The 13173-nt window shown below is 36.5% G+C and overlaps 1 protein-coding gene across 10 annotated transcripts in view; it reads right to left on the bottom strand.

Annotated features, from left to right (window-relative positions):
• Positions 1–579: 579 nt before the first annotated feature.
• TNFRSF19 (TNF receptor superfamily member 19) overlaps positions 580–13173 on the bottom strand; it is a 98402-nt gene continuing 85808 nt past the window's right edge. For 9 of the 10 annotated variants that reach the window (XM_045588615.1, XM_036456235.2, XM_036456234.2 and 6 more), the window contains 3 exons: positions 10308–10410; positions 9067–9466; positions 580–3471 (listed from right to left, as the gene is read on the bottom strand). In XM_045588615.1, the coding sequence (XP_045444571.1) occupies positions 3460–3471; positions 9067–9466; positions 10308–10410 (515 nt within the window). In that variant the 3' untranslated portion in view covers positions 580–3459. The remainder of the gene's footprint in view (positions 3472–9066; positions 9467–10307; positions 10411–13173) is intronic. The other variant, XM_045588618.1, reaches the window with a different exon arrangement.

Raw genomic sequence — 13173 nt, 5'->3', positions numbered from 1 at the left:
GAGGGCCGTTTGGGGTTGGTTTGCAGGCCGGCCAAGCCTCCAGCTTTGTCTGGAAGGTCTCCTCTTATTACTTATTACAAGCATATTATAATACTTTTATTAGTATAGATAGGTTACTGAGGGGAAGGAAGGGAAGAAGAAATAAAGGGATTGCGGAAGAAAGGTAAGAAGCTAGGAAGAAAAAGGAAACTCTTACAGTGACCAGTGTTTCTCTGTGGAGTTATCTTTTTATAGTCCATGCCTCTCTAGGAGAAAAGCCTATTGCTGTCTATGAAGAATTAATACCAGTACATAAAACTTCTTCCATAGGTTCTTCCTTCTTTGTGTCATAAAATGAAGGGGAAGAAAGAGATAATAAAATCTTGATACCAAAAATTCTCAAATAACTCAAAGCATTTTCAGTACCTTGATAATGCCTGAGAAATACAGGCAGTCACTAGTAAGGATTTCAAATCTTCCTCAAAGTTTGAGGGGCCAAAAGGGTTATATTGGAAAGATCAGAACTTAGTGAGACTATCACATGGGACAGCAATACAGTGTACATTCACACCATCAATCACTTTCTTCTAGACATGCAAATAAGAATACCAGGTAACAATTTTATTCACAAATAAAAAAGGTATTACAAAACTATTCATATAAGAAAATTCCAGTAAGTAAAAAAAAATAATAATGAAATCTAAATTGAATCAAGCTGACTACCTTAAGGCAATGGTATATTTTTTACTTTTTTTGGTTTATATTTTTACTAGCATAGACAGTAAGTAGTGCTTAACCTAGGTGACAGCAACATTAACTTTATCTAAAGTAGAAAAACTTATATTTAAAATATATATTCCGTACACATAAAATTAGAAAACTCATGCCTTTATATTGTTGTCTTTCAAATCCTTGTCTCATTCTTGTAGATGACTCTTTGCAACATTAAAGTCACAATTATGCATTCCCAGCTATGTTATTACTTAATGAGTTCCCAGCTTCAGCACTCTAGCAGTTGAGTTTATTTGAGTGATAGATGGTATTCCAACAATATGAAATGCAAAGTTGATTTTCCTCAAATGTTTACAAAGAATGTAGAATATAACACTGTATGTGTCTATAGTAGTGGGGTAAAATGTCTTCATATTAATAAAAATAATGCAGGATTTTTCAAATGCAATGTCAAATCAAACTGACTTTTGACTCTAAATATTTATCTACTGATAAAAAGTGATGTTTCAATATTTTCTGGCCAGTCTCACTCTCATCAATCTAGCTTTCTCCAGCAAGTGTTTGTCTTTAAAGTTAATGAGGGCTCATATGGAAAATATATTCAGGTTACAAAAATGAGCACAACCTTGGCTTACTTGATCATCCCTCTTTCATATCAAAAATGATCAAATTGCATACAATGGAACACATATATGAAGTTAAAGAGCATTTTTATAGACATCTTGTGATCAATTCCTAAATATTTCACCTGAGTTTCCTAAAGACAATTCTCATAAGAGTTGGTGAGTTCCAAAGATTAAGAACTATTGGTTTATGGTTAAACAAAACAAAACAAAAAATACAACACACAAACAAGTAGTAGAAATGAATCGATTATGACTGGGTGCTCAAACAAAATTGTGAGTTATCATGAGACACTCTAATTTCATATTTCAGTTAAATGAACTGAGGTCATGAGAAGGACAAACCCAGGCAAGCTAACATGCACATATCAGAGCCTGAAACTATGCATAGAGAAACTGTTCTAGCCACAGAAAAGGAGATCATTAGGTTTTACTAATCTCTTACAAAGAGAGAAATGTTTGAGGTAATAAATGAGACAATAATGTCTAGGTTTTTAAAATGTTTAGTTTAGGCAAAATTCACTGATTTGGATGGGATAATTCTGAAACAAAATATTTTAGTACATACTAACATACTGATGTTCAAAGGTCTTTCTTTTTTTTAAAGTACAAATGGGACAAAGTTAATGGAATCAGTTAAAAGGCCAGATCTAATCATGTAGGTTTAAGAAAGAAAAAATAAATCCTGTTCAATTAACTTCTCTGGGCCATAAAAGATGCAGAGAAATGAGCCATCCCCAGTTTATGTCTGATCTGCATTTATTTCTCTCTTACCTATAGAGATATTTCTAGTGTGTAAATTCCAATGTGAGAAAGGATGGGGTAAGCATCTGAACAGAAGCTTCACACTTAAATCAGAATTGTTTGGCTAAGATGGGACATTATTGTCCTAACTAAGCTGATGAGATCAGAGGGAAACTGTAATACTGGTTAAACTACAATGCAGTAGTTACAGGCTGTTCACTCAGAGGTCGCTGTCAAACTGCTTTTTCTCCTGGTTATAATATGTAGTATAGTCTCATAAGATTGTTCACTTGGTGATATATTTCAGTAGTAAAGGGACCATATATGTTGTCATTTCTAAATTCCTTAGTATGAAAGGCAAAACACCACAACAACAAAACAAAAAACTCATAGATACAGAGAACAGGTTTGTGGGTGATTAAGAGAAAGAAAAAGAAAAAGATCATTATCTTAATAAATACTTTTCTATAAAAGAGAAATTCTGCATCTTCTGTCACAGGGACAGAGTAACAGATGCTACCATACCAACTGATTTCCATAGAAATATGTTCATCTTTGTATGCAAGTCTCTAGAATGTGTGTGTTCAGTGGTTTTGGACTCAGGGTGATGGGTGGCCTTTCTCCACCTTGTTCCCTGACACAGTCCTCTCATGACTAGCTCCAGAAAGTAGGTGTTTGTGAGCTGCTGGCTGAGGTTAGAAATGTTGATTCTTTAAAAAACTTCTTTTCCTCTAATTTCTAGTTTGGTCAATTGACTTCAACTAATAAACCCAATATTTAGGCAGGCAGAATGAAGTCAATTCTAGCCTTCTAAGTCAATTAGTTTAGATGACCAAAAAGTGACCTTCCTCAAATAGAAACATTCATTTTTAACCCATTCTACATAAAAACTAAGGTAACTAATCTAACATTGACTTTTAGTAGGATAATTGACTATATAAAATTATTTTAAAAGAAAATATAGATGAAAACTTATACTTTGGATCTTGAGTCTTGTGAAATCACATTCACCATGAAAATACACACGAACCAAAATGCATTTCTGGTTCTTGTTATTGGTCCATAACCTTCCTGGCTGCCAACTCAGTGCATCAGTCCTTGAAGTCATACTTGTAGCATAGAAGCTTCTTGTTTAGGAAAGATGCAAAGCATCATGAGTGCCTGCAGTCTTGTTCTGTTCTTCCTTGAGGTTTCAGCTTACAGCTGGTCTGGCTCAGAAGCAACTGGTTGAAAGGCTTAAAAAGTCATTAGTTTGATTCAGATTTAAATTTCCCTCCAGAAGCCATGAAAGGTCCAGACTGCTCAGTCCATAAGTGTAAGTGGAGGCGTGTGTGCCCCTTGGGTTCCATACGTGCACCTCTAATCCAGGAAGAATGGAGTCCTAAAAAGCTCCCTAAAACAGCAACAGAAGGAGAGCTTTAAAAACCATACCTTACAAATTAAAACTGGGAAACTGTAACTGTAAAAAAAACCAAAACTATATATAAAACTTTTACTAGTAATACACATGAATTTAATCACATACAGACAAGAAGCTCATGTAATGGTGTTCATATATCCAGTACCCATGTACTTCGAGAATAAAATGAAGATTCCATAACAACTCATAGTCACTCAATATTTGCAAACAGAACTTAAAAAATGATAATGTAACCCAAGCATGTCAAACTCACAGCCCATAGGCTGTATGCACAAATATTTTTGCGGCCCAGCCAATATAACGGTATGTAAGAAATGTTTTTTTGTGTGTTTTTTAAAAAAATATATTTTATTGATTTTTTACAGAGAGGAAGGGAGAGAGATAGAGAGCCAGAAACATCAATGAGAGAGAAACATCAACCAGCTGCCTCTTGCACTCCCCCCACCGGGGATGTGCCCGCAACCAACGTACATGCCCTTGACCGGAATCGAATCTGGGACCTTTCAGTCCACAGACCGACGTTCTACCACTGAGCCAAACCGGTTTCGGCTAAGAAATGTTTTAATGAAAATTTTGTAACTTAATTTTTACAATATCCTGTTATACATATCTTACCTAATAAAATGGTAATATGCAAATTAACTGTCACTCTGTCACAAAGATGGTGGTGCCCATAGCCACAAGATGGCGGCGCCTAGTCCTCTCAGCTCCATTGGAGTCCCCCAGTCCCTGGGGTGAGGGCAGGGGCGGGGGAGGCAGCCGTTGAGAGCGGGCTGCATGAGCAGCCTAGTGGAATGCTTGCTTTGTAAGTGTGGCAATGAGGCAAGCGTTCCGTGCCCAGCTGCAGATGGGCCTCTGGGTCACGGAGAGCCTCTGGGCAGCAGGCTTGGAGTGGCCAGGCCCCATAGAGAGCTACTGGTGCACGGATTTGTGTGCAGGGCTACTAGTTATTAATAATGAATTACAATGTTCGCTAATGATGGATTACTGTAATTGTGTTGCATTCATTTCCCTTATGCACCTTATGCACAGGCATACCATCTCTTTTCTCTAATACTAGCAGTGAATGTTTTAGCAGTCGATTGTCATGTCATCAGTCTTATATTGACTTGTTTAGTGTGCGCAACAGGAAATATTTTGATTTCAGAGAACAAGAAAAATAGGTTTATTTGTGTTACGCTTATTAATTTGTGCAGTTATTCAGTGTCTGGTAAGTTAATGTTCAAGAAAAAATATTAATTTTTATTAAAATGTTTTATTACTTTTTGTTAACAATGACTCGTTTATTCCAGTCCTTTGTTTTTGGCATGTCTCTATGGAAATAAACCCACGTTTTTATGAAAATTAAAGCTTTTGGGGTTTTTTTGCAGCCCACATAAACTTAAACCTTGTTTATTTGGCCCATGTTAGCCTTTGAGTTTGACGTGCTTGATGCAAATCATAGCAAACAAAGTGTATTAGCAAACAATGCTGATTACAAACTCATTTCAACATAGAAAACCTATTTCTGTGTTGTACTCCTTTAAAGTAGAAAGATCTTAGGAGCCTTTTGACCCTTATTTAAAAGAGCAAAGATGATTAATGAACAGTGCCATTTTTCATCCTTGCATTTAAAACTTACACTAAACTTGTGGAGAAAATTTAGAAATAGTTTGGGAATGAAATTCCCCTTATAATGCTCTCCTGGGTACACTCGCACTCTTCATAGGGCTGATGTACTCTGGAAAGTATATCCCTTAGATTTGTCCTTATCACAAGAGGGCAGTGACCTCACCTCATAAGGGACGAGGCACTGGCCAACCGGACAATACTGTATATATGTAAAATCTTCATTTTATGCACTGACTCTTCATTAACTTGTGTACCACTAATTTGGCACTAGTGACATATTGGATACATTTATGAAAAAAATTCTTCCCGAGGCCTAAGGAGATTATCTGAAAATAGAAACTCCTGAAATACTCTTGATAATCAGAGATAGTTTAGTCAAATATATCAATCAATAGATATAATAATAACCACATTAACATTATTGTGGGAGTCACATTATATTCATTTTGTAAATAAGGATATAGAGATTTTAACGGGTTAAAAATCTTCCTTACCATTGACACTTAAAATGTTAGTTAAAAAAAACATCACCATAAAAGCTTTTCCTATAAGTAAAGAGGCTGGCCTCCTTCTCCCAAACATCAAAGCAAATGATGTCCCAAATATCTTAGGTCTGGGGAGGGAGGAAAATTAAATCATACAGACCTAGGAAGGCTCTGACACCTGTTGGCTTTATTCTGAACCATAACTCTCATCACCAGATTCTGGGTGGTATTAAACCACCCACAAGAAAGCATTGCATTTGGAAACAAATGCTTCATGTATTAGAAATCTGAACTTTACACCATATAAAGACAAACATGCTGTCTTTATATACACGTGTAGCAAATCATATTGTACATCTTTAATATATACAATATTATATGTCAACTGTATCTCAATAAATCTTGAAAAAAGAGTGAATAGATATTAACAAACTGAAAATATAAGTGAATGCCTAGGGAGGAATTTAAAGTTTTATTTGAAATAAAATAAAATAAATTTTTAATCACTTAAAAAAAAAAAAAAAAAAGGTCTGTTTTGGCTATTTTTGCCCTTACACATCTCCTAAATGGAAATCCAGTGCTTTCCTGAATTATGAATGAGCCCATGCCAAGGAGCCCAGCTGACTAAAGATGACCTCGAGGAACTAAAAGTCCTATACTTGGTTCATAATAGTAAGCTCCTGAAATCAAATTTTTAAATAAGTATATTCTCTACCTTAGAAAATTAGCCAATTGAGGGAAGTCTGAATTGCTTTTTGGAGTCTAATGGATTGGATTCCAGTTAAATATGTAGCTGACCCTTGAAATAAAAAGGATCAATTTCCCAAAGAGATACAGTCGCCACTATCTCCTATTTTATTTTGAAGATTAAGCTTCTTTCACCAAGTTTTCCACATTAAGTAAATGCATCCCAAGAAGTACTTTTCAGAATCTGGAAAATGTTATCTTTTAGAATGGGCTCAAAATATTATTAGCTATTCTTCACCCTAGTTAGTTTGGCTCAGTGGATAGAGCATCAGTCTGCAGACTAAAGGGTTGGAGGTTAGGTTCCAGTCAAGGGCACATGCCCGGTTTCGGGCTCAATCCCCAGTAAGGGCATGCAGGAGACAGCCAATCAATGATTCTCTCACATCACTGATGTTTCTATCTTTCTCTCCCTTTCTTTCTGAAATCAATAAAAATATTTTTAAAAATATATTATTTGCTATTTTTAATTTTAGAATAAAAATGAAAAGGATTCATTTTTTGAGTTCAGAATGTCTTATTTAGATTTACTAAAATTATGTAATAATTATAACACATCCTTGTAAAGCTAATAAAAACCTTTCATTAATAAATTACATTGTGCAACTTGAATGTAACACTTCCTCATTCATTTTATGTGTAATTATAACTTTCCATAATAATTTGTGTTGAAAATAACTTTATGCAGATCATAATCACCTTAAGAACACTCTTTGAAAAGGAATTAATATCATTATATTCACTTATAAACTAAACTACATTTCTAAAATTTTACATTAATATAACTTTGATAATAGTACCTACCAACCCTATGTCCACCTCACCAACATAAACAGAAAAAGGTAGAGAATGAGTTGGTTTTTACATAACTTGGTATCCAGATGTTTCATTCCTTAGTATTTACATCACAAAATTGAGGACAAGCTACAAAATTAAGATGAGTGGTAATTCTATTTACTGACAATAACCTGAAATACCAGTAGCACAATCATTTTAGTTACTCAGACTTTCCCCTAACGATGTATGGGAAGATGTAATAGATATTTGTGAAGGGAACACAAGCAAGTTTGTTATCAATGCCAATTGGATTGATAAAAAAAACAAACAAACTTCAACATCTTGTACTGAAAACAGAACTCATGAAACTCTAAGAGTTCTATGACTTTTATTTTGGAGTACCTGCCAAGGCCTCCCATTGGGATAGTGAGATTAGTTTTAAAGGGGGTGCAGTCCTCTCCATGCATCTCTAATCTGCTGTAAGGCCAGCTACCTGCTCTGGACTGCTGGGAGTCCTCAGCCCCGAAGGTTTGTGGGCCACAAGCCATCCTTGAGACCTACCCTCAGCTAAGCTAACTCTTTTTTTGTTGTTATTGTTATTCCTCACCCGAGGATATTTTTCCAATGATTTTTAGGGAGAGAAGAGGAGACAAGAAAAGACAGAGAGAAACATCAATGTGAGAGAAACACATCAATTGTTTGCCTCCTGCATGAGTCCCAACAGGGCCCAGGCCTGGGAGGAGCCTGCAACCGAGGTATGTGCGTTTGACCAGAATCAAATCCCAGACCCTTTGGTCTACAGGTCGACGCTCTATCATGAAAGTTATAAAAATTAGGGATGGCTCAAGGGAATAAGGTCAGTAAAAGTCTTTCCCAACTACAGAGGTATGCATTTAAAAAAAGAAATTTACAGCACTAATTATTAGATGCAAATTAAAACCACAATGTGGTACCACCTCAAGGCTGCCAGAATGGCTACAATCAATAAATCAACAAACAAGAAATGTTGGCGAAGATGTAGGAAAAAAGGGACTTTAGTACACTGCTGATGAGAATGCAGACTGTGCAGCCACTATGGAAAACAGTGTGGAGTTTTCTTAAAAAATTTTGAAAAATGAAACTACCATTTGACCTAGAGGTCCCACTTCTAAGAATATCCTAAGAAGCTAGAAGCACCAATCAGAAAGAATATATACACTCTTATATTCATAGCAGTGCTAAAAAAAACCCAACTGTCATACATTTACACAAATGGAATACTATACAGCTGTAAAGAAGAAGAAGGAGAAGGAGAAGGAGAAGGAGAAGAAGAAGAAGAAGAAGAAGAAGGAGGAGGAGGAGGAGGAGGAGGAGGAGGAGGAGGAGGAGGAGGAAGAAGAAGAAGAAGAAGAAGAAGAAGAAGAAGAAGAAGAAGAAGAAGAAGAAGGACCTTACCATTTGAGACAGCATGGAGGAGCATGGAGAATATTATGCTAAGTGAAATAAGCCAGTCAGAAAAAGACAAGCATCACATGATATCACTCATATGTGGAATCTAATGAACACGATAAACTGATGAATGAAAAACATCCAGAGACAGTGAAGCATGCCACAGAATGAGGTATTTGAGATGGAAGTGGGGAGGGCTGGAAGAGATTATCCAATGAACTTTTATGCATATATGCATAGCCCATGGACAGACAATAATGTGGGGAAGATCTGGGGAGAGGCAGGAACAAGGTGAAGAGGTCGATGTGGGGCGGCGGGGAGGGACATCTGTAATACTTTAGACAATAAAGATGAATTAAAAAAACCTAAAAGTATATATTCTTCTTTAACACATAAGAAGTTATGAAAGATGGCAAACCTTCTTATCAGGTTCCCTCACATATTGTTGTAGGAACAGAATTCATTCCCTATGGTCTTCCAAAAGTCAATGCTTTGTCCACAGTAAAATCAGTCATTGCCTTACCTGGAGGGATGTCTGAGTTTGAGTGGTTCGGTTATTGAAATCTCCACTCGTTTGACCTAGCTGGCTTCTAGTAATTAGTGCATCCTGAGTTCGCACTGGTTCTGTCAGTGGGTTGTATCTAAATAAATCAGTAGTTTCTGTAAAGTTTTCAGAAGAAGCTTGAATTGGAACAGTGCCACCAACCAAATTCTGACTACTGTTTGAATCCAAGGATTCATTTTCTGGGTTGAGAGAATAAATATCTTCTCCAGTGAGTTCAGGATAAGAGTCACAAAAAGAGATATCATCACCAAAAATGGGATTTTGCATCAGAGGCCAGGCATCCGAAAACTCGCCACAGATGGACTGAGAAAGGGACCCGAAGAAAGATGGCATGGTCTCTTCCACAGGACCTGCATTTCTGAACACATGTTCAAAAGGCTTTTAAGTGTTCTATAGGGAGAAAATACATGACTACAACACAACATTCCAATAATACTTCCAAGTTTTCTAGATGAAATAGCAATTTATTATCAGAATTCCAGTTGTTATAAATTTGCTTTAATACAATAAGCTTAATTCCTCCAATTACTTTAAAATTTAATATACTTAGTTTTAATCAATGTAGTTATACATAATAAAATGTCTAAAACATGCAGTTTCTTGGGTTTTAACTGAGTTTGAAGGCTGTTCTAAAATTCTATGAGTAAAAAAAAAAATTCTATGAGTACATGACATGTTAAAAATTACTTGCGATGGCAGAAGTGTCACAAATAATAGATATAAAACAAAAATAAAAATTGAGAGGCCCTAGCTGGTTTTGCTCAGTGGATAGAGCATCAGCCTGTAGCCTGAAGGGTCCCAGGTTTGATTCCAGTCAAGGGTACATGCCAGGATTTGTGGGCTTGATACCCAGTAGGGGACATGCAGGAGGCAACCGATAGATGATTCTATCTCATCATTGATGTTTCTATCTCTCTCTCCCTCTCCCTTTTTCTCTGAAATCAATAAAAACAAAATAAAACAATAAAATTGATGGTAAAATATAAAAAATGTTGTATTGGATATTAGTAACCTTGAGAGAGTGGCCTAATTCTTGCCAAACACATGCCCCCTCCAATGACCAGAATGGCATTAATGATATTAAAAAGTGATGGCCCATGAAATATTTTTAAATTTTTCAAATGAAAATTGGTAAATGAATGTAATGCATATTTGCACAAGGATTATGAAATTATATTGCTTAAAAAATACCCAGTTACCTCTCCTGAAGTGTGGCCTGGGAATGCACCCTGCAAGCAAGAGTCACCTGGTCGATGCTGCAGGAGTCATCACAGCACAAGGATGGGATCAAGTGAACAGGCCCTAGGAAAGATAGCAGAGTTATGAAGCATAATGCCTTTCCTGGGAATATTCTCTTTAATACCAGTTCAACATTGTTCTTGAAACTAACTATTCCCTTTTGGGTAACTTTTTGGGGAAAGAGAATATGAGTCTTAATTTTTTTCTCTGTTTTTATCTTTTAATAAAAATGATGAACTATTTATACACTATACCTAGAGTAGTCAAAATCATCCTTTCTAATAAAGAGGAAATGTGCTAATTGACCCTCACGGCATCACAAAGATGGTGGTGCCCACAGCCAAGAAGGAGAGAATATGCTAATTGACAACCACTCCCTCAAAGATGGTGGCACTCACAGACACAGATGGCAGCACCCAGTCCCCTCAGCCCCGATGGGGTGGCAGGTGTCCAGCTGCTCGTGTGCCTGCCTTCAGAGTTCCCCAAGTAACCAGGGCCAGCTGAGGCTTGTGCTGCCGGCAGTGGCAGCAGCAGAGATGTGATGGGGGCATCACCTTCCCCTGATCACCAAGTCACCTCCTGTCCCTGAGGGCTCCTGGACTCTGAGAGGGGCAGGTCGGGCTGAGGGACCCCTGCTCCAACGCATAAATTTTCATGCACTAGGCCTCTAGTAGAGATATAAAGTATAATGGCGATTGCCAGGTGCTGGAGGAGGAAAAATGGGAAGTTAGTATATAATGGGTACAGAGATTCAATTTGGAAAAATGGATAAGTTCTAAAAAATGGATGGTGGTGATGCTTGCACAATAATGTGCATGTAGTTAATACACTAAACTGTACACTTAAATTTATTGAAGAAAAAAATTTAGATATAAAGAGAGACTAGATACACTTAAAAATAAATCTTCCTTAGCCCTATAAACTTGAAATAAACAATCAATTTGATAAACAGCTAGATTTCTCTCTATGTATACACACATATAACTCTAATTTTATAAAACCATAAACATACTAAAGCATCCAGGCAAATACAAAGACACACATATATATGTAGAGAAAAAGGCTTGAAGTAATTATATGTATACATGTACATATATGTTTTTGTATATTCAAATTTAACATGAGAATCATCTCTTTACTTTTATAAACAGGAGAATAATATAAAACTAATATTTCCCTTTTGGAAATAAATATTGAGATGCAATTGAAAACCAGTGTTAAGCAGGATGGACACCCAACTTATTTTCATTTGAATCTCTCTCAAAAAGGCCCAAACTTGTCCTGTCTGAATAGGTGTTATTATGACCATGAGCAACTCACTTGGATTCACTACCAATTAACTCAACAAATGTGTCATACTCTCTGTGGAATTTCTTAAAATTATTTGAAAGCAAAAGGCACTCCCATTCCGTATAGAAAAGGTTGGTTCAAGGGCTCAATCAGTGAAAGTATAAAATGAGCATAAAACAGCCTAAAGGGACTTCCACTTGCCAAATCTAGGAAAATTTGAGCATCAAAATAAATTATTGCAAAGGGTTGTAATCCATTGAATTAGGTCCATTAGTTCACACTAATTAAAGTAAATAAATGGAAAGAAGGGGACATTCTTTCTGACCATAGTAAGCCAACTAATAAATGTAGAAAGAATGATGCAATTAGAAAACCAGCAATTGTTAACCATTATACTGATGACTGACTCAGGTAAGAATCATCAGAGGACGCTAAAGTACTGGGCCAAAGTTTGGAAGCAATAGGATGTTTACATAATCTCAAATAACCTCCGACAAAGCTCCATTAATTACCAGGAACAATGATTATTTTTGCAGCAGAGAAAGCTTGCAGATACCACCTTAACCAAGTGACCCTAGTTAATCTGACCAGAAATTGGATAGATGTACCTCCTGATATGGAGCACTGAGAAATACACAACATCATCTCTGTGGTATTTCTGAATCTAATCTAAAAGAAAAAAAATCAGAAAACCCAAACTGAGGGTCATTCTACAAAATTATTGGCCTATGTTTGTCAAAAATATTGTCATAAAACACAAAGATTAAAGAAATATTCCAGATTAAATGAGAGTAAAGAGACAGAACAAGTAAATAAGTGTTATCTGGGTTTTCTTTTGCTACTCAGGACATTATTGAGATAATTAAGAAAATCTGAATATATTCTGTATATTATATAATAGCAATAGATTCAATGTTACTTTCCTGATTTAATAATCATGCTTTATGAAAGAGACTAATCTTGTTCTTAGAAAACAAACACCAAACTAATAAGGGGTAAAGGGACATCATATCTGAAGATAATTTTTAAATGGCAAGTGAAAAAAAATGTGTATATATACACATGTAAAAATGGGTGCGTATATGCAAAATATACAAAACATGTATGAATATATATATTAGGGGCCATTGCAGGAAGATTCCCTGCAATGCTTCCCTCCCGCCCCCCCCACCTCTCCTGCTGCAGTGGCAGCGGTGGTGGTCGTGGATGGGGCAGGCTAGCGAGACTGGGCATGCAGGTGGCACAACCCGCCACTGAAGCTGCACTTTCCCTGCAGCTGCCACCTTGCTTTCCACTTTCCTTCCCTCTTCCTTCTATGCTGTCTTCAGTCTTCACTCCTCCCTCCCTCAGTGTATGCAAATTAATTGTCATCTTTGTTGGGTTAATTTGCATACTTGCTCTGATTGGCTCTGGGCGTAGAGATGTACGGTCAATTAGCATTTTTCTCTTTTATTAGTGTGTGTGTGTGTGTATACACACACACACACACACACACACACACACACACACACATATATATATATGGCGGGGTGCCAA

This window comes from Pipistrellus kuhlii, unplaced genomic scaffold (assembly GCF_014108245.1).
Source record: "Pipistrellus kuhlii isolate mPipKuh1 unplaced genomic scaffold, mPipKuh1.p scaffold_m20_p_3, whole genome shotgun sequence".
NCBI classification, from domain to species: domain Eukaryota; kingdom Metazoa; phylum Chordata; class Mammalia; order Chiroptera; family Vespertilionidae; genus Pipistrellus; species Pipistrellus kuhlii.
The sequence above is the reverse complement of the archived record's forward strand: the minus strand, read 5'-3'. Positions and strand labels throughout refer to the sequence as shown.